The sequence below is a fragment of the Lepisma saccharinum genome, chromosome 29 (assembly GCF_977018435.1).
Source record: "Lepisma saccharinum chromosome 29, izLepSacc3.1, whole genome shotgun sequence".
Lineage (NCBI taxonomy): Eukaryota > Metazoa > Arthropoda > Insecta > Zygentoma > Lepismatidae > Lepisma > Lepisma saccharinum.
Genome location: NC_139257.1, coordinates 37682903 through 37708293, shown reverse-complemented (window position 1 = coordinate 37708293; position 25391 = coordinate 37682903). Strand labels below are relative to the sequence as shown.

Genomic DNA, 25391 nt, shown 5'->3' with positions numbered 1-25391 from the left:
GCCAGTAAGGTTAGGTTAGGTCACGTTTAGGTTACAATAGTAAAAAATTGGTTCAGAAAAAAAAATGCGTAGCCCCACACACCATTGACACACAGCCCCACAAACCATTTGCGGAAACGTACCTTCTTCAGTTACAAAAACACATGTTTGGAAACACTGACCGGCATTGACAGTGATTACGTCATCACACATAGGCAACATCCGGCTGGAAGGAAATTGATGCAACAGCTTTCGTGCATCGGTCACACATTTATATCGAAAAATAGATGATTCACCGGCAAAATTCAATGAAAGATGCGAGAAAACACTTTTCCGAACCTCCACAACTATAAAGAAACTACATTCGGTAAGTCATTTCTCCTGTAAATTTGAAGAAATCAGTTTTTCCGATATAAGAAATTTACCCACCATATTTTTCAAGATCAACTGTGTCATACATAAATATCTTTTGTATACAGAAATTGCGCTCAACAAACTGCAAAGTCAGATTCATAATAAATTCCAAAAAGTCAATGCTTTCCTTATTCTGTACAATTAGTGAAAAATCATACCCTCCATGCAATTCCATATAACCTCTCCTGTACATCAACCTGGTTTTTGCATGTGTATTCAATTTAGTAATTCTCCAATACACAAGAAAATCTCCTTCCCAACTTTGTGTGTGCACATAAAAATGCCCATGCAAGAGAGCAGTACTCGATGAAAGGCTTTTCAAAGTATAGGATTCATTCAAGTACAAAATGTTTCATGATTAACCAGCTGAATAATAGTCTTCGATCAGTGTCAATTGTAAATTATTTAGTTTGTGGCGAGAAGACGAGGAGGAAATATTTCATTTCCGGCTTTTGCGTCGTTTTAATAACCTATAATAAACGCGTATTCTCCGCTGAACGTAGCTGCTAGAAGAAAACTGTTGTTTTAAGAGAAAAATGAAAATTATTTAGGGAGGACCTATCAATACAATTTTCTTGGATACAACGCGGAAATCTTTGCCTTCTTCGGCAACTGTCACAAATTACGATTCCAGTTATGTCTAATATTGTCCAAGGTATTGTAAATAAACAGGAGAAAATTGTGAATATACATAAGATTACGCATATTCTATGTAAGTAACACTTTTTTTTACACTCAAATTATCTACGGTTGCTATCTATTGTTCCGAAAGGTCATTTTTTCAGGTGTAAATTGCGATCACATTGCAAATCAGCATATGGTCGCCTGGCCAAATCCTCTTAATACTTACTCTCAGCAGTTGCAAAACGGAACTGAGACCACCTACGCGAATATTAGTATATTATTTTTATGTTTGCACTAGTACATTGTCATGAACTTCGACTTAGGACACAAAACTAAGTAAATTACACATGATCCTTGCACAACTAAGTGAATAGTTAACCAGCCATCCACCAATTTCAACTGATATGGGCAGATGGCGTTGAAGTTGCTCTTACTCGACATCACTCCCCGGCACATTCCAGTTCACTAGAGAGTAAGTAGAGTTGCTTATGGAAAATAATATTTAAAAATAGGTAGTGTCTGCTGCCACGTTATTTTTCTGCTAGAACCTCAAGAGAGATGCGCGTGGCAGCAAACTCGGTCTTTGTTTTATCGTGATTTCATCATGCTATGTATGCAATTACGTCTGTAACACATACTGTGAAGGTTACAGGTACAGGCACACAGCACATTACAATGCTCACCTAATGTACAGAAAGAGAAAACGTGTTGACCAGAAGTCATGTACAGGCCAGGAGAAGGTACAAAGCAACGAACCTTAAAAGTGACCATATTTACTGTTGTAAAATGATAAGAACGGCATCCCAGACCTGCTTTAATAGCCAATACACGAACCATGGCAGTACACCATTTTGAATACCCGATCACACACGCTATCCACCAGAGTTTTCAATAGATTAGCATCAAGGGCATCCCATGCAGCAACGATAGCATTTCTCAGGTCATGAACGTTGCTGTACTGGGTTCCATTGGCGTACACTGAACGGCACAGAAGACCCCACAGGTTTTCCATGGGGTTAATGTCAGGAGGAATCGCAGGCCAATCAATTACATGCACATTCCTGTCAAGAAACCAGAAGATAGTGGACTCAGCAGTGTGTATAGTGACGCTGTCTTGCTGAAAACGCCACTGATCGCCACCAATGTCATTGGCAAATGGCAATAGATTGTCCGTTAGGACGTTTTGGTGTCCGAGCCCATTCATACAGCCTGTGGGAAAGGCGAGATTCGTTTTCCTATGATAACCAAACCTACCCCACACCATTACAGACTGTCCTCCTTGTTGTCTCTTGGAGAAGATCTTTTCCTCTTTGTGAAGATCATGCCAATATTGTCTCCAGCCATCGGGACCATCCAAATCGAATTTCTTTTTATCACTGAAAATTACCCGCCGCCATTCCTCCTTCCACGCCATGTGCATGTTGGCCCAGGACTCTCGACGCTCCTTGTGTTGTGCTGTGAGTTGTGGCTGTCGTTTGGCCTTGCGATATCGGAGATGATTGCTGCGTTTCACAGCCCGTGATAGCGTTGATTGATGCACATGAATATAAGGATCACGAGCCAACTGTCTGAGGGATGTTTCACCAGCAGACAGCTTCCTCAGATCATCACGTTCCTGTCGGGGCTTCAATTTCCGTGGCCTTCCCGGTGCTTTCTTGATTCCATACCTGTCTCCAAGTTTTAGGAAATTGTTCACCATACAGGCGCTGCGACAAATTTGGCGTGCAATCTCATTCGAAGACACTCCCTCTTCCTTATATGTCAATATCTGCCCCTTTTCACGTTTCAACAATCTTGCTCGACAGCCCATTCTGCACCTTCATCAATGCTGTCGTACGCCTCAACAGGGCATGAAAACATCGCAATCTGCACGCTAGCTGCAACAGCGCCTTCTGTATCCACTGGGGTAACCGCACTCCGTTCTTATCATTTTGCAACGCTCTTTTGACTTTGCCCTTGCCTGCTGTTACACATACACGTCTCCCTGAACAGTACCACGTTTTTCATAACATGCTCTCCTCTCTCTGTCAGTTTGCATCACTTTCGTTTCCTGTTTCATTTTCGTTCCCACGATATGTTCAAATTTCATACCGTTCTTATCATTTTGCAACGCACCTTATGTTTAAATTAAATTCACTACACCCTCCTTGCTTTATGATACTACTTAGTATTCAAGAAAAATATGACATAATTGACTTCGTTAATGTATCTCTCAGGTGCAATCAAGTCATTCGTGACCATAGAGTATCCATAGAAGGAGAACGTCTGGAAAGGAGCTGCGCCCCCTCGGACACAAAAAGTGTTGTCATTGCGACCGCAAGGCTCAGGAAGGCAGGAACAAAATTAAAAAGAAAGACATGGCAAAGTCTGCGTCATAATCCCTCCCTGTGGGCACCCCTGGATGTTTGGGAATGGTTGAAGCGGTTGAAGACAGAGAGGAAGGGAATGCTCCTTCAAATCGTACCCTGCATTAATTTAAATTAATATGCTTGTTCGCAACGTTCATATTACGAACTTCGGATTTGAAAGGAGCCCAGCACGAAGTCTAGAGCTTTACAACTTTAAAAATAATCATAAATTCAAAAAGAAAAACAAATTATTTTTGCAAACGTTCATTAAAAGACAATAAATTCACGGTGCTGTTCCAAAATGTATTTTTTTTTGTGCACGCACATAATGGAGCTTTCATTTTGTCTTCCCCGCCCCCCACCCCAAAGAAAAACGTTCCTACGCCACTGTACTCAATCAATGCTTTTGGTTTCATAACATTGTCTGGTGAAAGTGTTCATTATTTCGATGACAGTGGTTTTGTGCAGTGTCATCTGGTAGCACTGTGCATACTCCAGCTGTTTTTGCATTTCATATGTCTGAATTTTGTACAAATATATCAGTGCTTCTGTTTTTATGAACAATGTAATTATTATCACTGTCTGCGTTTTCAGATCTGTAGTATTCAGAACTGCCACTTTATCTATTAAACGTAAATCAGTTATCACAATATGATTTTTCCGTTAACGTACATTTTACATGTGATAAGCTGAAGTCGCTTCTACAGCAACCAATAACATTGCATGAAAGCCGAGGTAAAATTAAGCAGTTACGAATTGCCGGATTTGATAGCCGAGGAATCTATCCAATCGATAAAGTTGAGGTAAATGTTATTTCTCTAAAGGTTAATTTCATATTAACTGATTGTAATCGATAGTTTTATACTATGGTGTTGGATTGTCGATTTTGCAACGAAAGAGCTTATCGTAAGCTCGACGTTATTGAATACATAGTTTTACTACTGTTAGTGTGTTCGAATGATTTTAGTGCAAATTTAGAGCAAAAAATTCCAAATATGCTGTAAACTAATTCTTTATGTGTGAATACCAATTGTGTAATGCAAATTTGTTACTGTCTGCAAATATGAATAGAACTAAATCGATAATATAATTCAAGTTTTTTTTATAATTTTTTATTTTATATAACATTGTGCAGTCAAGTTGACAGTACAGTCATTTACACGCAATGGCTTAGCTTATTTTAATCCAGTTTGGTATATTGTGCTTTTGTATTGACGCCCGTGGACTTAAAACAAAATGTTTCTTGAGTGTTCAACTTCTCCAGCGTTTTCTTTTATGCAAATTATGTATGGAAATTTATATGAAAGCTGGAATTGATTGAGTATTGTAATTGTGTGTGTGGTGGCTTTAATTTAATTTAATATGGAATTTTTCTCGGACTATACTGTAGTGCAGATGTTTCATTTGCATCAGGGGAGAATGAGTTTCATAAAAAGTAATTTGTTCAAAAAAATAATAAAATTATTTTTGATGAATAAATTTTTATGGCACAATAAATATTCCGTAAATAGTACAGTATATGTTTCAATATTTAAAGTTTTCAGAATCCAGTAGATCAGAAATATCCCTATCACCTGTTTTCAAAAATCTTGAATAAGTTGCATGTAAAGGTAAGTTATTAGCAACTTTCACGACAAAGTCTTTGATTTTTGAGCAAGAAAGCCATAGGTTGTAATATGAAATTCAGTAAACTTGGTTTATGAAGAGGATGATGTTGGCTGCAGTTAATATAGTAATGTCACTGGATCCTAGAAAGAGCTAACACATTTAAAGGAGAAAGATTAAGAAAAAGTGCTTTTTAACTTTCATTCATAACCTCTTTCATGCGTGGCAGTATTTTTTGCCTATCATATTTCATAGATATGAAAGAAAATAAAGAAAACTGCAGGATAGAATGGTAAATATCACAGGCATCCTTAGTGGGAAAGTGGAGGATGCCCCCCCACCAATCATTCAGATACAGTGGAACGGGAGGGGGGGGATGTATGTTTCTACCTGTCTTAAGATTTACATTTCAAAAACCATTGTGTTTGCCTCTGAAGTATCTACATCATATATCAATGATTGTAATTTTATTATGTTTAAAATTTCTTTTCAGAGACCAGTAGTAAACCAAAAACATTGAACACCATGAAAAATGCTGCTTTCGTTTTAGCAATAATGCTTTTCTTATGTCTACCTCTTATGGAGGTTGAAGGACAATTTCTTAATTGGCTGTGGGGGAATAATGAAGAGAACTCTGACACTAGTTTAGGAGCTGCAAGAATTGCAGGTGAAGTACCAGCTGTAAAAGTGCCATTTGAAGTGTCGGCAGAAGATGAAAAATTTCTACAAGAAGCTCAAAAATATACGAACATTAAACTTTCAGAACTAGATTCGTGTCAGCACAAGGTAAGGAATTAAATCACTGCATTCTCTACTTCGGTCCAAAGTGGGATTTTGTCTGATATCAGATGTATTATATGTCATGCTTATAAAGGTCAACTACATGAACTGGCCCACATACTTTACTTGGGATATACACAATCTGTATTGGAGGTCTCAAATTTTTATTGAAATTTTAAAATAGATTAAACTTTGATGTTTCAAAATGCCTTTTACTGTCCTTGCTTTTGTGTGATGTCATGAAAGTTCAATGGGTAACAGTTCGTTGTATCGGAGACACATTTCTGCATTTTTACAGAAGAAACTACTTACGGAAATGAGTTTCTCTAAGGTTTCCAACGTTCGTTGAGGTATTTTCTTTCAACGTGGAATCTATTTGACTGGGAAATCATGTATTTTTCATGAGAAATATCTCACCGACGCACAAGTGCCATTGCTTTCGCTGCGTGAACCGGATGCTGCATACGCTTGACGTAACTCCCTGTCAGTTTTTCCAATCTTTTTTTTTTTTTATACTATGCTTGCCTAACCTAACCATACCTTATCGGAAATGGTTCGTGGGGCTATCTGTGAAGGGTTCGTGGGGCTATCAGTCAGCTACCCGTGCATAATGTACAATTTGCACACGTGACGAACACAACAGTAGGTATTTTTCGGTGAAGAGGTCTTGGAAACACTGCATACTTACAATGGTAGTCAACCTCTGCCTGCCATATTGTGTGTTACGGAAGCGAAAAAAGGAATAACAAAAACTATTCTCTATGTGAAAAATTGTTTGTTTTTGTGTAAAAAGCATAATGGCACCTTGACCTAAGTTCCGCAATACACAATTGGTAAGTACGAACCATGCGAAATCCAAAATGTCCAATTTTAATGTGTCTCCGATATAACGAACTGTTACCGTTCAATGAATGCCTAAATAACTCTGGCATTCATAAGCCCTAAGATGATTGATGCATAGCATTGCATGTGATTCCTAATGAAGTCTTAATGATTTAATTGTTCTAATATCAGAAGATGAATATAAATTATCAGGTTTAGTATGCAATATTTTTCATTGTGTTATTTTATCTCTTTTAGGCCCAAATATCTTTAAGATTTTATTTTTGAAAACTTTATAGGTAAATATACTGTTCTGTATATTTTAACTACGAGGGCAAATCGAAAAGTCTTTGCGCCTAACTATTTATTGCCAGATTACAAACCATAAAAGAAAAACAAGATATACACAATCTTCTACGTACTTTTTGCTATTTTTCCACATAATCACCACACCTGTTGAGGCACTTGTTCCAACGTACCACAAGTTTCGTAATGCCCGTTGCATAGAAGGTGGCCGGCTGATAACGGAACCATCGACGAACAACGTTCTGCACTTCGGTTTTGTTCGTGAACCTCTGTCCTGCCAGGAACGTCTTCAATGGACCAAAAAGATTGTAATCACTGGGGGCTAGGTCTGGGCTGTACGAGGCTGTGCAGATGAACACATTCATCAACACGGGTAATGTCCTGTGTAAGTGAGGTACAAGGTCGGCCCGATCACTAATTGTCCTCCACATTTTCCCGTCCATTTTCAAACTCCTTGCACCACAACTGCACACTTTGTACTGTGGTTGTTTGTCCTTTGCACCATAAAAAACGAATAACACTTCGCTGTTCATACGGTGTGGACTTCGTGAGCACTCCGGCCATCTTTGTCAACTGATAAGTGCCTTGCCGTGGATGAAATTGGAAGTTACAATAGGGCCGTTCCAAGAAAAGCCCACTGCATCGCTCATATATCTCGCTTTTGTAATAACACTTATAACAAGGTAGAAAAAAATAGGTGTAAGGACTTTTCGATTTGCCCTCGTGTGTAAAAAAAAAAAGGTAAAGTTCACTGTACATAAAGTTCTGGGTAAGGGTGTCAAATTGACCCTTCCTAATTGAAATGTGTATAATACATAGTTGGAAAGGGTATGATTCAAGGATTTCAGAAATGTAGGTTTTATGGTGAGGAATCAATTGGAAGGGAGTGAAAAGTGGTGTTAAGTGTCCGACAACTCCATTGTAAATTAAACATAGTGACTAGGGGTCGGAAGTTGAGGAAAAATCCTTTTTTCCTTGTCGAAAGACGAGGCCCAACATAATATATGTTCAGTTTGGTTCATTGTAGGCCAGAAAAAGGTGGGTTTTATTTGTCCTTGTTTGCCTTTTTCGGCATTTTTGGCTTATTGGTCCTTTTTTTAGGTCTTAACGGCTTTTTTTTTTGCATCTTCACCTTCTTTCGACTACGTTTTTGCTGCCCATTCTCAATTCGAATCATCATCACCTCTTCAACATCCTAACTAACTAACTAACTAACTCTCTAGCCTTCTTAAACCCGAAGGTTCATGGCTGCAGCAACACAGGCCTTCCATCTTTCCCTATCTTGAGCAAGATCTATATACTCTTTTCCATCCCTACCGATTTCCCTTAGGTCCATTAACTGTACACTGAAATGCCCCAGGCCGGTAAAGGCTCAGAACATTCCAGGTGCCTAATTTAATATCCTTATTCCTAATGTAGATCTTATCCTTAGTCCAGGGACCTCCCAAAGTAGTCCCCACCCGGAGATCCGAACGGGGGACTATTTTACCTCCAGAATATTTCACCTTGGGAACATCCATGGCCTTATATTGCTGTTTCTTGACATGTCTTTTTACAGTGCAGAGTTGTCAGCTCTACGTCTTTCAACATCCTTTCTGTATTAAAGAAAAATAAGTAAATAAATAAATTTGAACCATTGAACTAAACCTAGCCTAGCCTAAACTAAGAAACTAACGTAACCAAATCTAATCTAATCCAGCTTACGATCGTAACAAGACGTAATATAACGTAAGGAGGGCTAACCTAAGATAAAAGAAGTGAAACTAACATAAATAAATTCTGACATAACTGAACGTAAGGTACAATAAAAATAATACATTATAAGGAACTTCCAAATTTGGCTGAACAGAAACTGTACTCAAGAGTGCATAGTGGCAAGTCAAAATATAAATGTAGTACTACAGTGCAACCTTGATCACTTAAAATTGAGGGGGGGGGGGAATTCGGGGTGTCAAGGATTTCGACTTACCAAGGTTCGAGTTATGGGGGAACAAAATCGCAGACTTTGAGTTAGTTTACTACACTTCTACTTATTGAGGTCCGTGGGACTAGAACTTCGAGTTATAGAGCTGATTAGAATTTAACTTCGACTCGTAGAGGTTTTCCATAGTCTACCTTCGAGTTATTGAGCTCGAACGGCATCCCACAAACTGTACAAAAATTCTTCTTATCAAGGTTTTATTCGCGTTATCAAGGTTCCACTGTATTAGCGAACATATATTATTTTAACATTGAAACGTAAAAACACAAGGGTCGTTTGTGCAGCATAGCCAAGCACTGCACCATTAGGGGATGTGGGGGTAGGGCAATTGATTTCGGCCATTTTGGAGGTGATGTGATCAGCACCATGCTCTAACTGCTTTTACCCCCAGAGTTTGCCCAAGGTACTCATTGATATGAAACTGGGTGAGCCCCAGAGCCTCTTTATGTGGGGACAAGGTTGGAAAAATTCACCCCAGGTGTATTTGTATATTTTTTTACGTATACAATTTTTTGATCTTAAGTGATAGAAATGTTTATGAATAGAAAAATAAACTGTAAACACTATTACTCAGAATCTGGAGGCCCAAAACTACTATACGGTGCACGCTTTTAGAAGGAACATGAGTTCGGCTAATACCCAGCAAGTGCTACTGCACTGTTGCCAAACTAACTGCTAGCGCAAAGGAAGGACAGAAAATTCACGATGTGTCCATTGATTTGATAATGCATGCACAGTATATATGAGTACAGTGAAATAATATAATGAATATTTCTACACAAGATTAAAATATCATATCACTGTAGCATATACGAGAAACCCATACCTGAAAAATGCTTGAAGGTATTTATTTATTCATCACCGCTCTTGTCGTCTTCCTCGGTCTCCATGTCACTGATTTCACTCATTTCCGAGTCACTCTCCTGGAGGTTAATGATTAGATTTTGCACCCTTGGTGCCTGTACTACTGGTGCTAGGTTTGAGAGTGACATTATTTAAAATAAAAAGAACACACGGAACACCACTATTGCACGAAAGGGCTGTATTTAATCTTTTCACAAACTGTTCTTTGTGGCGCACGAGTGAACGATAAGAGAATAATTTTACACCGGCCTTGCTACGAAAACGCTGAACTCAAACTGACACAGACTTTCAATGTTCGAGAACGCCCAGAACAATGAAGGGTTATTGTTTATATCGAGGCGAATTTAACACCCACAGTTTTCCATAGACTCAACAACTCAGCTGCGTCAACACGGTGGCAACGAAAAAAACAGGCGGAATGAAATGAAAGGTGATGTTTCTATTGTTTCTTCAAGCAACGATAACTCCGGCTGTAGGCGACGGAAATTCATGGGACTTCGACAGTTAGGTTCAAAATGTATTTCCCCATCTTATGATGAACCTTAATGTGGCGAATTTTATGAAAACTTCTTGCACACAAGAAAAATACAGAACACGGCTTTTAACTTCCGCGCCGTAGTCTCCTAACTGTACAACATTGCACTCCTGTCATTGGCTGATCGCCACGCACACCCTCTGCGTGGCCCCGCCCGATATCGCTTCTAAAAGCGTGCGTCGTATACATAGTTAAACACGTAATGGAAATAATGTGAACATAATTATAATTTACAGCTTGTGTTCAAATAAAATATATATATTCTTACAATTGGAAGAATTACCCAATTCAGACTGGGAACACATGTTGCATTGCCTCTGTTATATTTTTGCACTTATTTATATAGTGCTGTTTTCATTAAAATTTAATTCTTTTTTATTTATGTAGTAGAGGAGGGGACACCAAATAAAACTTTTGAAAATGTAAAGGGTGGCACCTCTTTGTAACCATTTTTATGTAGACCCGGGACTTACAAGGGAGGTTATCCTGTAGTGTTATCCTACACAAGTGTCCCCCTCCAATTTCCATAAAACTTGGCAGGTGTATAGAGGGGCCCAAAGGAAGAAATACATGTTTTTTTGTTGTTTTTTATGTTTCGGCTAAAAAACTGTTTTAGGTGGCAACCCCCCCCCCCTCAAATGTCAAGATGGGGAGAAATTGAAGTGGGGATCTGACCCCTGTGTCCCCTCCGATTTCCATGAAACTTGGCAGGTGTATAGAGGGGCCCAAAGGAAGAAATACTTGTTTTTTTTTATGTTTCGGCTAAAAAACTGTTTTAGAGGGCAAAACCCCCACTCAAATGTCAAGATGAGAAATTGAAGTGGAAATCTGACCTTGAAACCACGTAAATATGGCATAGGAAGAACACGCACATGCAGGGTGGCTCAAAAAGTCACTTAACACCGTCGGTACAAGGCCACTGCAGCGCGCAATGTGGAAATGGTGATGACCAATCGTTGCCAGGCCAAGGGGGAACCACATTGACGCCATTCACATGGTCTGCGGCCATCTTGATGTCCGCCATCTTGAATTCAACTTCAGAATTTTAAATGGGAAGGGGGTGATATGATATATCAAATCAGGTTAGAATTTCACCAGAAATGCAATGGTGAAGGTTTTTTTGATGTATCTTTAACCAGTAAAAAGTTATGACTGAATTCTTGTACCAATTTGCTTCTTTTCGAGGTGTTAGGAAAATGCCTTAAAGTTTGTTTAGCGCATCGGTAACGCATCGAGATCAAAGTGACGTCCTGGGAGAGAAGTTCGCATGCCATTGCACAAGATTTTAATTGGATACATCCATGAAGAGCTGCGCAATATGAATGGTTGTCGCGAACAATTACAGTGTGATGCTTCCATTAAATGAAAAGTCCTTCACAGTGACAAGGCTAATGTTTATGTTCATAAACAGAATATTCGATGCTTTTTATCTGATAACCCATTTTTGACAGATGAAAGCTGAATGGTTAGTGTTGGTAAGTTAATGGTGTGACGTGCTGTGTGGAACACGATTGGTTAGTCAATTTTCCATCAACGGAACCTTAAATGCTTAGGGCTACTTGGATTTGTTAAATAAACAGGTTTTTTCATCCTTGCTTATGGAAGAAGGTACTTTTTACAGTTTTTTTTTCAATAGGGAGGAACACCAGAACACTATGGGAACGTTGTGAAGCAGTTTCTGTCCAAAGTTAGTTATCAGATGACAAGAGTCACATATTCTGTTTATGAACTTCCTTATGAACATAAGCATTATCCTTGTCACTGTGAAGGACTTTTAATTCAATGAAAGCGTCACACTGTAAATTGTTCGCGACAACCATTTAAAATTTGCAGCTCTTCGTGGATGTATCTGATTAAAATCTTGTGCAATGGCATGCGAACTTCTCTCCCTAGACATCACTTTGATCTCGATGCATTACCAATGCGCTAAACAAATTTTAAGGCATTTTTCTAACACCTCGAAAAGGAGCAAATTAGTACTATAATTCAGTCATAACTTTTTACTGGTTAAAGATACGTCGAAAAAACCTTCACCATTTCTTTTCTCGTGAAATTCTAGCCTGATTTGATATATCACCCCCTTCCCATTTAGAATTCTAAAGTTGAATTCTTCAAGATAGCGGACATCAAGATGGCCGCCGACCGCGTGGTTGGCGCCAATGTCGTTCCCCCTTGGCCTGATAACGATTGGTCATCAGCATTTCCATTTCTGCAGTAGCCTTGTACCGGGGGTGTTAAGTGACTTTTTGAGCCACCCTGTATAATTGGGAACACACAGCACAGAACTGTAGGATTGTCGGTACCAAACACAAGTGCTATCGTGAAGGAAGATGGCAGTTGAAGTTCTGTGCTAATAGTACTGGCAGATACACAAGTGGGACACTTGAGTTATGAAGTGCATATCACTGGCAAACACAGCTCTGCGCTGTGTGTGTTCCAATTATACTCTATGTGATCAAAAGTATCCGGACACACCGCGAAACGTGTGTTTATCATAGAGGGCGACACAGTACTGCAATCTACCGCGTGGAACACATAGTCAGTGAACTCAGTATTCTGCAGACAGTGTGAGACAGCAGTATGGGATGGTCTGAGGAACTCACAGACTTTCAACGTAGTCAGTTGGTTGGGTGCCACTTGTGTAGGAAGTCTGTGTGAGAGATTTCCACCCTCCTAAACATCCCTCTGTCCACTGTTTCCGATGTTATAGTGAAGGGATGTGTACAACCCAAAAGCATGCAGGCCAACCTCCCATGTTGACCTCCAGAGACCATCGAGTGTTGAAGAGGGTCGTACAGCATTATCGTCAATCATCCATCGCCACCATCACACAGGAATTCCGAACTGCATCAGGATCTACTCCAAGCACCATTACTGTTTGGCGCAAGGAGCGGCAACTTGGTTTCCATGGCCGAGCAGCTGCCCATAAGTCAAACATCACACAGACTAATGCCAAACTCCGCCTGGTGTGGTGCAAGGAGCGTCGAAATTGGACCATAGAACAGTGGAAAACTATTGTGTGGAGTGATGGATCACAGTACACAATGTGGCGATCCAATGGTAGGGTGTGGGTGTGGCGAATGCCTGGAGAACGACATCTACCAGCCTGTATAGTGCCGACAGTGAAATTCGGAGGTGGCGGGGTTACACTGTAGTCATGTTTCTCCTGGAGGGGGCTTGGCCCCCTTGTTGCTTTACATGGCAATGTCACGGCACAAGCTTACGTTGACATTTTCACAGCTTTCATGCTGCCTACCGTCGAAGACCAGTTCGGGGATGACCATTGTGTCTTTCAACACGACCGAGCACCCGTCCATACTGCAGGGCTTGTGGGGGAGTGGTTTGACGACAACAACGTCCCACTAATGGACTGGCCTGCGGAGAGTCCTGTTTTGAATCCCATAGAACATCTCTGGCATGTTTTGGAATGCCGACTTCGTGCCAGACCACACCTATCCACATCAATACCTCTTCTCATTTTGGCGCTCTGCGAGGAATGGGCTGCCATTCCTCAGGAAACCTTCCACCACCTGATTGAAAGTATGCCTGTGAGAGTGAACGCTGTCATCAAGGCTAAGGGTGGGCCAACACTGTATTGACTGCCAGTGTTTCCGATGGAGGGTTGCCCAAAGTTGTACTTTATTTTCAGGTGGGTGTCCGGATACTTCTGATCACATAGAGTATGTGCGTGTTCTTCCTATGCCATGGTTACGTAGTTTCGGGGTCAGATCCCCACTTCAATTTGTCCTCATCTTGACATTTGAGGGGGGGGGGGGTTGCCCCCTAAATCAGTTTTTTAGCCCAAACAAAAACCACGTATTGCTTCCTTTGGATCCCTCTATACACCTGCCAAGTTTCATGGAAATCGGAGGGGGACACTTAGATAACCTCCCTTGTTAGTCTTACACTTTGTAGCTTGATGCTATTGTGCAAGATCAGAGATAAAAAAGTTGAACTAGTTTCAGTTTGACTAAGTTCTTTCCCAAGAAAAATGTTAGTTAACATATGGCTGTGAAATGATGCATGAATACCAGCAGTATTATGAAGTACCAACTCACGGAAATAGTACAGAAGATATGTCTTACAGTACTCAATATCTCTGGGATTGGCCAATATGAAATTTAACCAGTTTAAAAGAGGAAAAGATACTGTGTATTACTAGTAGTAAGCCTTGAAGGTTTCCCGGCGATAAATGATGAAAAAATTCTCTTGCGCTTTCGCCCATGTTTTAAATGTAACTTCACATGTGAGACAATTAGCATATAGCTGTCATTTAATTACAGAATTAATTTTTTCACACAATAACTTGTCCAGGATTGAAGAAAAGTATACATCTTGTATAATTTCCCACGTGTGGAAGTGTCACCTGGTATGTGGACCCTCAGAAGACTTTTGAAAAGTAATAACCAATGTAACTAACTAACTCTCTAGCCTTCTTAATCCCGAAGGTTTATGGCTGCAGCAACACAAGCCTTTCATCTGTCCCTATCCTGGGCAAAATCAATCCAATCTTTTCCATCTTTACTGATTTCCTTTAGGTCCATCTCAACGTTATCCCTCCATCTTTGTCTTGGCCTTCCTACAGGTCTCTTACCATCAGGTTGCCCGACAAGAATCCTGTAAAGCAGTGTTTTGTCTTGGTGCCCTGGGGTGCCATGACTAGCTTACAGGGATGCCACGAAATGTTCCAATATTTTCACTGAAATGATATGATTGTTCCAAATATGTCCTTATTTAGTTCTTTTTACACATAAAATGTTTTTAAGTTTGAAATTTGTGTTTATTTTTTAAGTTAGACAAGCAACCTAACCACACTGAGCATTGCAAGTGTTGAATATGCCTAAATTCTGACCTGGGTTCCACGTGAAAGTCTTGAAACAGTAAGGGCACTGCAAAACGAAGAGTTTGGGAACCCCTGTAGTATACTCTTCTCTCCTCTCCCATTCGTGCCACATGGCCTGTCCACCTAAGTCTTCTTGATTTAATCTTTCTAATAATATCTGGAGATGAATACAAACCATGTAGTTCTAAATTATGTAACCTTCTCTACTCACCTGTCTCCTCATCCCTTTTAGGTCCAAATATTTTCCTAAGGATCTTATTTTCAAATACTCTTAATTTATGTTCCTCTTTTAATGTAAGGGACCAAGTTTCACAGCTAGATAATAATACAGGCAAAATTACTGTTTTGACTTTGTTTCTTAGATATTAAACGAGAAGATAAAAGTTTATGAAGAGAGAAGGTACACGCATTTCCTGAATTAAGCCTGCTTTTTATTTCCTCTTTAATATGATTTTAATTTGTTAGTATTATTCCCGGTAAACCAACTTTTCTCATTTATTCTTTTATTTCTTATATGTAGCTTTAATATACCGGGTTTTCGTAAATGATTGTCGGGGTTTCCTCATTGTTGTAACCGATTTGGGTGAACGACACGGTGAACACAAATGCACGATATTGTTGAGAAACTCAACAAGTTTTCTTCCTTATTTGTTTCATAGACCTCTGTTTCCAGATTCTGCCGCTAGGCGGCAGTTTTCCAAAATGGCGGATATTGCTAGTGAGAAGGCGTTCTGTGTCATTGAATATCACGCAACGAGGTCCGTTACAGTTGTGCAACGACATTTTCGTGCGCGATATCGGAAAGATGCACCGTCAGACAATTCGATTAGAAGGTGGTATGCACAGTTCAAAGAAAAAGGTTGCATTTGCAAAGGCAAAAGCAGTGGTCGACCATCAGTGCCGGAACATGATGTGGAGCGAGTTCGTGAAACCTATCTACGGAGCCCGAGGAAATCAATTCCTGCTGGATCCAAGGAACTAAACATTCCGAAGACAACATTATGGATTGTTCTACGAAAACGGCTCAACATGAAACCATACCGCCTAAGTCTGCATCAAAAGCTAACACGTAATGACCATCGTCTACGGGAAACGTTTGCCAGCGATATGCAAAATCTCATGACTGACGATGACAATTTCATCGAGAATTTCGTTTCCACTGACGAGGCGACATTCCACCTAAGTGGAAAAGTAAACACACACAATGTGCGCATATGGGGAAGGGAAAATCCTCATCCGTTTGTTGAATTGGTTCGGGACTCGCCTAAAGTGAATGGTTTTTGTGCTGTGTCACGAGAAAAGGTGTACGGTCCATTCTTCTTCATGGAGAAAATGGTTACAGGATTGACATTCCTGGATATGTTGAATGAGTGCCTATTTCCTCAAGTGGAAGAAGATTCTAACACCTTCATCATGCAATTGGATGGAGCCCCACCTCATTTCCACTGAAGTGCGATCATAGCTGAACAGAAAATTACCACAACGTTGAATTGGGCGCGGGAGTGATGAGGATGAAAACCTTTTATCATGGCCGCCTCGTTCCCCTGACCTTTCGCCTTGCGATTTTTTTCTCTGGGGATACTTAAAAGATACCGTTTACTATCCTCCATTACCCACTACCATCGAGGAACTGAAAACACGTATAACGAATTCCATCAACAGTGTTACACGTCATATGCTATCCCGAGTGTGGCACGAAATGGATTATCGCTCAGATATCTGCAGGATATTGCGAGGCGAGCACATGGAACATTTGTGACTTTGTCATAAAAACTTGGTGAGTTTTCTAACATTTTGCAAAAAATTGCATGTATCTACCTTTATTACGTAAAATACAGTGCTTGTTTGTAACCCCGACAATCATTTACGAAAACCCTGTACAGGGTGGCTCAATAAGTCACTTAAAACCCCCGGTACAAGGCCACTGCAGCGTGCAACATGGAAATGGTGATGACCAATCTTTATCAGGCCAAGGGGGAACCACATTGACGCCACCCACACGGTCGGCGGCCATCTTGATGTCCGCCATCTTGAATTCAACTTCAGAATTTTAAATGGGAAGGGTGTCGTGCGACATATCAAAATGGGCTAGAATTTTACAAGAAATGCAATGGTGAAGGTTTTTTCGACGTATCTTTAACCAGTAAAAAGTTATGACTGAATTCTTGTACCAATTAGCTCCTTTTCGAGGTGTTAGAAAAATGCCTTAAAATTTGTTAAGCGCATCGGTAATGCATCGAGATCAAAGTGACGTCTAGGGAGAGACGTTCGCATGCCATTGCACATTATTTTAATCGGATACATCCATGAAGAGGTGCTCATTATGAATGGTTGTCGCGAACAATTTACAGTGTGACGCTTCCATTGAATTAAAAGTCCTTCACAGTGACAAGGCTAATGTTTATATTCAGAAGGAAGTTCATAAACAGAATATTCGATGCTTTTTATCTGATAACCCATTTTTGACAGATCAAAGCTGAATGGTTAGTGTTGGTAAGTTAATGGTGTGACGTGCTGTGTGGAACACGATTGGTTAGTCAATTTTCCATCAACGGAACCTTAAATGCTTATGGCTACTTGGATTTGTTAAATAAACAGTTTTTTTCATCCTTGCTTATGGAAGAAGGTACTCTTTACAGATTTTTTTCAATAGGGAAGAACACCAGAACACTTATGGGAACGTTATGAACCAGTTTTTGTCCAAAGTTAGTTATTAGATGACAAGGGTCACATATTCTGTTTATGAACTTCCTTCTGAACATAAACATTAGCCTTGTCACTGTGAAGGACTTTTAATTCAATGGAAGTGTCACACTGTAAATTGTTAGCGACAACCATTCATAATGAGCAGCTCTTCATGTATGTATCCGATTAAAATGATGTGCAATGGCATGCGAACGTCTCTCCCTAGACGTCACTTTGATCTCGATGCATTACCAATGCGCTAAACAAATTTTAAGGCATTTTTCTAACACCTCGAAAAGGAGCTAATTGGTACAAGAATTCAGTCATAACTTTTTACTGGTTAAAGATACGTCGAAAAAACCTTCACCATTGCATTTCTTGTAAAATTCTAGCCCATTTTGATATGTCGCACGACCCCCTTCCCATTTAAAATTCTGAAGTTGAATTCAAGATGGCGGACATCAAGATGGCCGCCGACCATGTGGGTGGCATCAATGTGGTTCCCCCTTGGCCAGGCAATGATTGGTCATCGCCAATTTCAAATTCCATGCCGCAGTGGCATTGTACTGAGGGTGTTCAGTGACTATTGAGCCACCCTGTATAATAATAGCTTATTATACATATACGGAGTGTCCGAAAAGTCACGCAACCCGGTGTTTACGACCGTATAACGGAATAGCGAAACGGAATGAGAAGAAACGCTTTCTGCCAAGAGAATGCCCTGTATATTGAGAAAATTTAGAGAGACAAACATATGTAAGAACATGCATGTTTTAATAACAAATAAGCAAAGTGTTGCCAAAGGCGGAAAAAAAATATTTGCAAATCGTGTGTATTGATGCACAGAACCCATTGAGGTAAATTATTTCAACATTTCACAATGCCAACGAACAATTTGGATGGCCATCTAATGAATTTGACAGAGAAAGAACTTTGACGAAGTTTCAAAAACATTGCAGAAGGGAATAAATGGGCTGTTCCAAAAATCGATGTTTTCACAATATTACGCAGGACACTGGCAACACTGTTGGTGTCACGTGTCACTAACAGATATGTTTTACCTCAGGCTATCACACTAAGGCACTTTTAACGACAAAGGAGAAAGTTGGTTATTCTCGAACATATGCAATAAATTACATACACCTTGCAACCCTGAAATGTCGGTACAGAAGAACATGTATCAATTGTTATGTGTTCTGTGCCTTAAGTGGTTGCTGTTTGTCGCCAACGGCATTCCAGATTGTGTCTACTTATGCTGACATCTTGTGTGTGTTTTCAAAATGCCATATTCTACACAGAAAAGAGTGTTTATTGTTGATGAATATATCCGAACATCGTCATATTCTTGCGTAAGAGATGCATTTAGGGATACCCACATTTCAGGGTTGCAAGGTGTATGTAATTTATTGCATATGTTCGAGAATAACCAACTTTCTCCTTTGTCGTTAAAAGTGCCTTAGTGTGATAGCCTGAGGTAAAACACATCTGTTAGTGACACGTGACACCAACAGTGTTGCCAGTGTCCTGCGTAATATTGTGAAAACATCGATTTTTGGAACAGCCCATTTATTCCCTTCTGCAATGTTTTTGAAACTTCGTCAAAGTTCTTTCTCTGTCAAATTCATTAGATGGCCATCCAAATTGTTCGTTGGTATTGTGAAATGTTGAAATAATTTACCTCAATGGGTTCTGTGCATCAATACACACGATTTGCAAATATTTTTTTTCCGCCTTTGGCAACACTTTGCTTATTTGTTATTAAAACATGCATGTTCTTACATATGTTTGTCTCTCTAAATTTTCCTAATATACAGGGCATTCTCTTGGCAGAAAGTGTTTCTTCTCATTCCGTTTCGCTATTCCGTTATACGGTCGTAAACACCGGGTTGCGTGACTTTTCGGACACTCTGTATTACACAAGGTTTTAAACAAGAATTTAAGTTAACATTGAAATTAGCCGGCCCCCGTGGCGGAGAGGGGTTAGGACACCGTGCTACGATGCCAGGGGTCCCAGATTTGAATCCTGGCCTGGGCATGGATATTTGTGAGTCTCCATTTAACTCTCCTCCCCATCTTCGCAAACTAGTCAAAAGTGGCACAAAAAGCAAATTAAAGTAAAGCAAATCAATCAATCAATATTGAAATTAATCAAACACTAGTTCACGTATTCCACTGATCATTGTACAACGCACCCAACGATGACAGAGTTTCCTCCATGATTGTACGCAGGGAGGACGAAGGAGCCCTAGAAAAAGTGGACGGGTGCAGTGGCCTGTCCAAGGGAGGGTTGATGGTGGTCACCCCCCTTTGGCCCAGTATTCCTTTAAAAAAAAGAACGTCAAAGGCAGGAAATGATGTCACAATGAGGACTGGCTACTAAAAATGTATCCTTAATATTCCCCTCCGAAAATCCTGGGCACACCTCTGGATGAGTGGCTATTTAAGAACACATGATGACCTGTGTGCCCAAGAGACCAATAATTTGGAAACTGATTCAAACGAGTTATCGGCCAATATTGTTAAGTATATTTGAAACCACACCTTTAGACATCAGTACATCATGGGTAGAGGCATGCAAATTTCGTTTTTGACGAAAACACAAAGTATAAAATAACATGCTGTAATGTTCATTTTTCATGTTTCTGAAAGGTGTGAGGCACACTTTTCTACCCAGTTTTGTCACGAAATGAACTGCAAAATGTGAAATATACTCTTAAACACAAAATTTACCGTTTATATACCGACGCGACATGTCTGAAGTATCCTGTGAGTTATGCAATTCATGGAAAATTGATTAATTCGGCTGTAAATATTTGAGAAGCAAAAATGGACTGCTTTACCCAGGAATAAACTTAATACTCTGGTAACTACATAAACGTGCTATTAGAAGGGGTAAGTTTATTTTGTGTAATAAGTGCAGTTTTTAAATCAAAGTTAGGATTATATTCACAATTTTAAAACCAAAATATCATTTTATATAGCACTTTTCATGTGATTATTCACCGCTATAACACCAACATTTTATTTTATTTACCGCTTTTGAACCCGAAATTGAGTGTTTTTGTACCGAAGTTTTGCTTTTTTATTTACCAAAAATATGTGCCTCTAATCATGGGTATCGACATGTGATCTGAGATGTCATATGTTATGCATTTTAGAAAGTCAAGATAGTGAGAAAATTCAGTAATTTACCTAATTTGTATGCTGAAGTACGAAATGTCTAATTATTTCTATTTGTCCCTCTGAAAGGTTGTAATGCAGATACGTACATCATGTTCCAGCATGACAGAGGAAGAATTGGCCAAGATGAGTGTGAATTTATTGAATTGCCAGTCCATGGTGGAGGGTAGGAGAGTGTATCTTTGTACTAAATCCATGGTAAGCGAATCCCCGAATTCATCATTCAAGCAAACTAGCTTATTATTTCCAAGTAACTTGAGAATAAGTTCTAATATATCCTCAGTTCACATAGCTAGTTTAGTTGTATTAGTTCCCTAACTAGTCCAGTAAAATTAGGTCAAATTTTACTTCAATTAAAAAAAGTAAAATGATCAAGGATTTTTTTTTTTTGGCTTTCTATTGAACATAAGTTGCCTAAAATTGATATTATGCTATAGCTGCCATGACAAAAATAGCAGTCAACATTTTTTTGCCCATTTTTAATTATAATAATAATAATAATAATCCATTGCGCAACAGCCCATGAAGGGCCTAGGCATACCTACCGACTGCCGATCTCCCTCCCACACTTTCCTTCGTCACCTCTAAGCGTGGAGATCTTCAACCAGTATTAGAATAGTCGGGGGGTCAGCCCGACGTATCCCCAGCCGTTATAGTAGGTCTTCTCGACCGGATTACGCTCACTCACTCGGAGCTCCCCAATTTCGTCACGATGGTGGTTTGCCACCGGCCCTATACGTAGGCCGAATAAATTCCGACCAGAGCTGGATTCGAACCTACGCCGTCCCGCAGCGAACGATCTCAAGACGAGTGAACGCCTTAACCCGCTCGACTACGGAGGAGGACCCATTTTTAATTAACCATTACAAATATGGAAAAAAAAGTTTTCAAATTGACACGTAAACCAAAAGTATATTTAATTTTATATTGCAGCACAAAAATAACTTATTGATTGTAGGCGATATTTGAAAGCCATGAAACTGCATAATAGTGTACAGGCCATTCGGTTTAGCTTGACCTCTGGCCTTCAGCTGCGCAGAAGCCTGTCGCTCAACGCGACGATGCAAGAGTCCGAGAGAGATCTTGCCAACCACTTTAACAATTACCCATATCAATAATCTGACTTTAGAGTTTATTGGTTGGGGTGTGCCTGGATTCAGTTTCTTAAGAAAAAAAAAGTTCAACTTCAATAGAACATGCGCAAACAACCAAACGCGACTGTTCAAGAAAATGAATGACAGGTAAATTCTTTGTGTCCGTGAAACCCTCCATTGCTTCACCCCCTTGGCCAAAGAGGCATTCTCCCTCCCCTCCTCATCCCAGGTTCGATACCTGGTGGAGGCACATAGTGGTTCGGATCCCACTATAAACTGTAGGTCCAGTCCCGATTAGCCTTACTGTGTATAAAGTGCACTGAAAACACCAAATCAACCAACCTTCCTCTCCTGGAGGGTAGGGGGTAGATCGTGTAACCACGAAGAAGTTCATTGTTGACGTGTGTTGTTTATGGTGTTTTTATTCAACGGAAGCTGAGATGATAACTGGAAAGATTATTGGAGGAAGCAAAGTGATACTCAGAGCAGAGATATTATCTCAACGTGCATAAGTTTATGAAGAATGAAGCTGACAGTGGTCTTGCATTGAATGTTAGACAAGTGTAAACAGTTTCCGCTGCTAATTTGTAAGTACTTTGAAATGCATCTCAAACGTAAATGATCGCAACAATGTAACTGGAAAGGGATTTGCAACACCTAATGAAACACTCAGAGGAAAGAAATTTAAAGGTAACATGGATTAATTTGACTAAGTGCATTATTTGTAGAACAATTAACAAATTTCACGATCATGAAGGACAGCGTTCTACTTTATTTCCGTAATTTTTTCAATGAGACAACAGCACATAGTTTCATGTCTGGTGGAATTGTAACTTCCGCGAATTGTAACACTGCTCTTTCGAGACATGACACATCTTCCGCAGATGGCAAACATTTCCCACTTTGCGCATGCCAGCGCTCAGGCTAAACCGAATACACTGGTATGCTTATGGTTGCATAGATATTGGCTATGATGAAGACAATTAAGCACTAAAGTTAGAACAAATTTTGTTGGGAAAAAGATAGAACCAACAAGGAATTAATCAGAAGTATTCTGCCTGCCTTCCTATTGACAATACCCAAGTTTCCTAAAACAAAGGATAAGGAAGGACCTAAATATATGAACATTAGGTTATTTTATCCAAGGTCTATAAATGCTGTTATTGAGGCAAAGAACTTGATTATGTTTTATGGAAATTAAGAGTTAAAATGTGTAATATTGAAATAAATGTGATAAGTTTTGTGAATTAAAATAATTCCACTTTTTCTTGGAAAAGCTTTCTGATGAAAGATGTTTTATTTTAAAAATATTTTTTTTTGTTTTATTTTATATTTATTTTTAGTATTTTGAACAATGTAGATTATACTTTATTCTCTTTAATAACCAGTGCAGTTAACCCTTGAAACATGGTTATTAGCATGTTCAAGCATGTCACGGAGATTGATTGTAAAATCACCAGGAAAAGGCTTGGAATATGTTTTGTCAAAATTAGTTATGCAGGGTGTTATTGTTTATAATTAATATGCAATCGTTAACTATTTTCTTTTCTTTCCCAGGCTCTGAAGGAATGCACAAGAGACATGGACTCAGATGTGTGGAATTCCTACCACTTGATGAACAATAGAGCACGGGCTGTTTGTTATGCAGCAAGACAGCAGCAGTTCAGAGCACTTACTGAAATGACTGTGAATAAGCTTGTGAACACAGCCCAGGATCAACTCGATACCATGAAATCTCTGTATGTAAGTATATATTTTTATTGCTAATGTATTTTTTTTTTAGGGCTGCGCCGATACCAATACCACTGCTGATAAAATTGTAACAATTCAAAATAGTTCTGCATATTATAAATTTTCCGTTCGAATTTATCACCACAATGTACCAGAGTTTTGCATTAAAATAATTTAATCACAAATTCCATTTCTGCCACAATGCTGTTGCCAAATTAATGATAAGAATGTGCCTCTATTGGTGGTGAATAGAGGCATGCATATTTTGTTTTTGACGAAAACACGAAATGTGAAATAACACATTGCAATGGTAATTTTTTCGTGTTTCTGAAAGGTGGGGCATTTTGCTACCCTGTTTTGTCACAAAATGATGTGAAATGAACTGCAAAATGCGAAATAGACTCTTAAGGCTCGGCTGGACCTTTGGCATACAAATAGGCGAATTTTTTCAAATTTTCCTCTCCATTCGAAAATCTTCTTGGATATTTCAAAATATGAAACATTACATCAGCTTAGAATTCCTTCTAGAGCATTGACGTGAAATTTCATGTAGTTTTCTTTCATTGTTGTCTAGATATTATCAATAGTTTAATAGACTTATGTAAAAACAAAACTATTGATAATATCTAGACAACAGTGAAAGGAAACTACACGAAAATTCACGTCAATGCTCTAGAAGGAATTCGAAGCTGATGTAATGTTTCATATTATGAAATATTCAAGAAGTTTTTCGAATGGAGAGGAAAATTTGAAAAAATTCGACGATTTGCATGCCAAAGGTCCAGCCGAGCCTTAAACATGAAATTTAGAGTTTGTACACTGATGCGACACTTTCTGAAGATGGAATTATCCTGTGTGTTATGCAATTCATTAATTCTGCCGTATTTGAGAAGCAAACATGGAGGGACCCCTATATACAGAAATAAACTAAATATTTTGTTAGCTACATAAATGTGCTATTAGAAGGGATATGTTTATTTTGTTTAATAAGTGCAGTTTTCAAATCAAATTTAGGATTATATTCACAATTTTAAAACCAAAATACCATTTTTATATACCCCTTTTGATCCGATTTTTCACCATTATAGCTCCAAAATTTTATTTTATTTACCATTTTTAAGCCTGAAATTGATTCTGTTTTTGTACCGAAATTTTGCTTTTTTTATTTACCAAAAATATGTCTCTTTAGTGATTGAATTTAGCCAATGCTTTCTGATACTGATAATTAATATCTGCTCAGCCCTGATTAGTTTCAGATTTAAATGAGTGTAATTTCTAGCCAGGTCAATCCATACCAAACTGAATAAGAAAAACAATTGGTTGCTCGACCACTTTTAGAAATCTTAATTTTTTTGTAATCCCCATGCAAGGGTAGTTCAAAACAGGAATTATTTTTCTAAAACTTGACTTCGTTTGAAAAAAAGCAGCCATTTTGTTTCATACTTGCAACATTTCTGGCCTTTGCAGACAGTTGTGATAATTAAGATACCGCAGCTAAGGCAAATGATAGATAGCAGCGGTAAAAAAAAAACCATTGTTTTCAGTACATTTCATGTTCTGTACCTTTTTCAACCTTCTCTAATGCAAATAGCTGAACTTT

The 25391-nt window shown here is 39.1% G+C and overlaps 2 protein-coding genes across 4 annotated transcripts in view; one reads left to right on the top strand and one right to left on the bottom strand.

Moving 5' to 3' along the window:
- Nucleotides 1-1438, bottom strand: part of stc (nuclear transcription factor, X-box binding stc) — a 93838-nt gene extending 92400 nt beyond the window's left edge. Inside the window, exon 1 of one of the 2 annotated variants that reach the window (XM_083114863.1) lies at nt 1244-1438. The gene's annotated coding sequence lies outside the window, so the exon portion shown is untranslated. The remainder of the gene's footprint in view (nt 1-1243) is intronic. The other variant, XM_083114864.1, reaches the window with a different exon arrangement.
- Nucleotides 1439-3852: 2414 nt separating this feature from the next.
- The window catches only part of LOC145981296 (protein brambleberry-like), a 58067-nt gene continuing 36528 nt past the window's right edge, over nt 3853-25391 (top strand). The window contains exons 1-4 of one of the 2 annotated variants that reach the window (XM_083114483.1): nt 3853-4168; nt 5464-5756; nt 21036-21164; nt 23618-23803. In XM_083114483.1, coding sequence (XP_082970609.1) covers nt 5496-5756; nt 21036-21164; nt 23618-23803 — 576 coding nt within the window. In that variant the 5' untranslated portion in view covers nt 3853-4168; nt 5464-5495. Of the gene's footprint in view, nt 4169-4286; nt 4400-5463; nt 5757-21035; nt 21165-23617; nt 23804-25391 lie in introns of those variants that run through there. The other variant, XM_083114484.1, reaches the window with a different exon arrangement.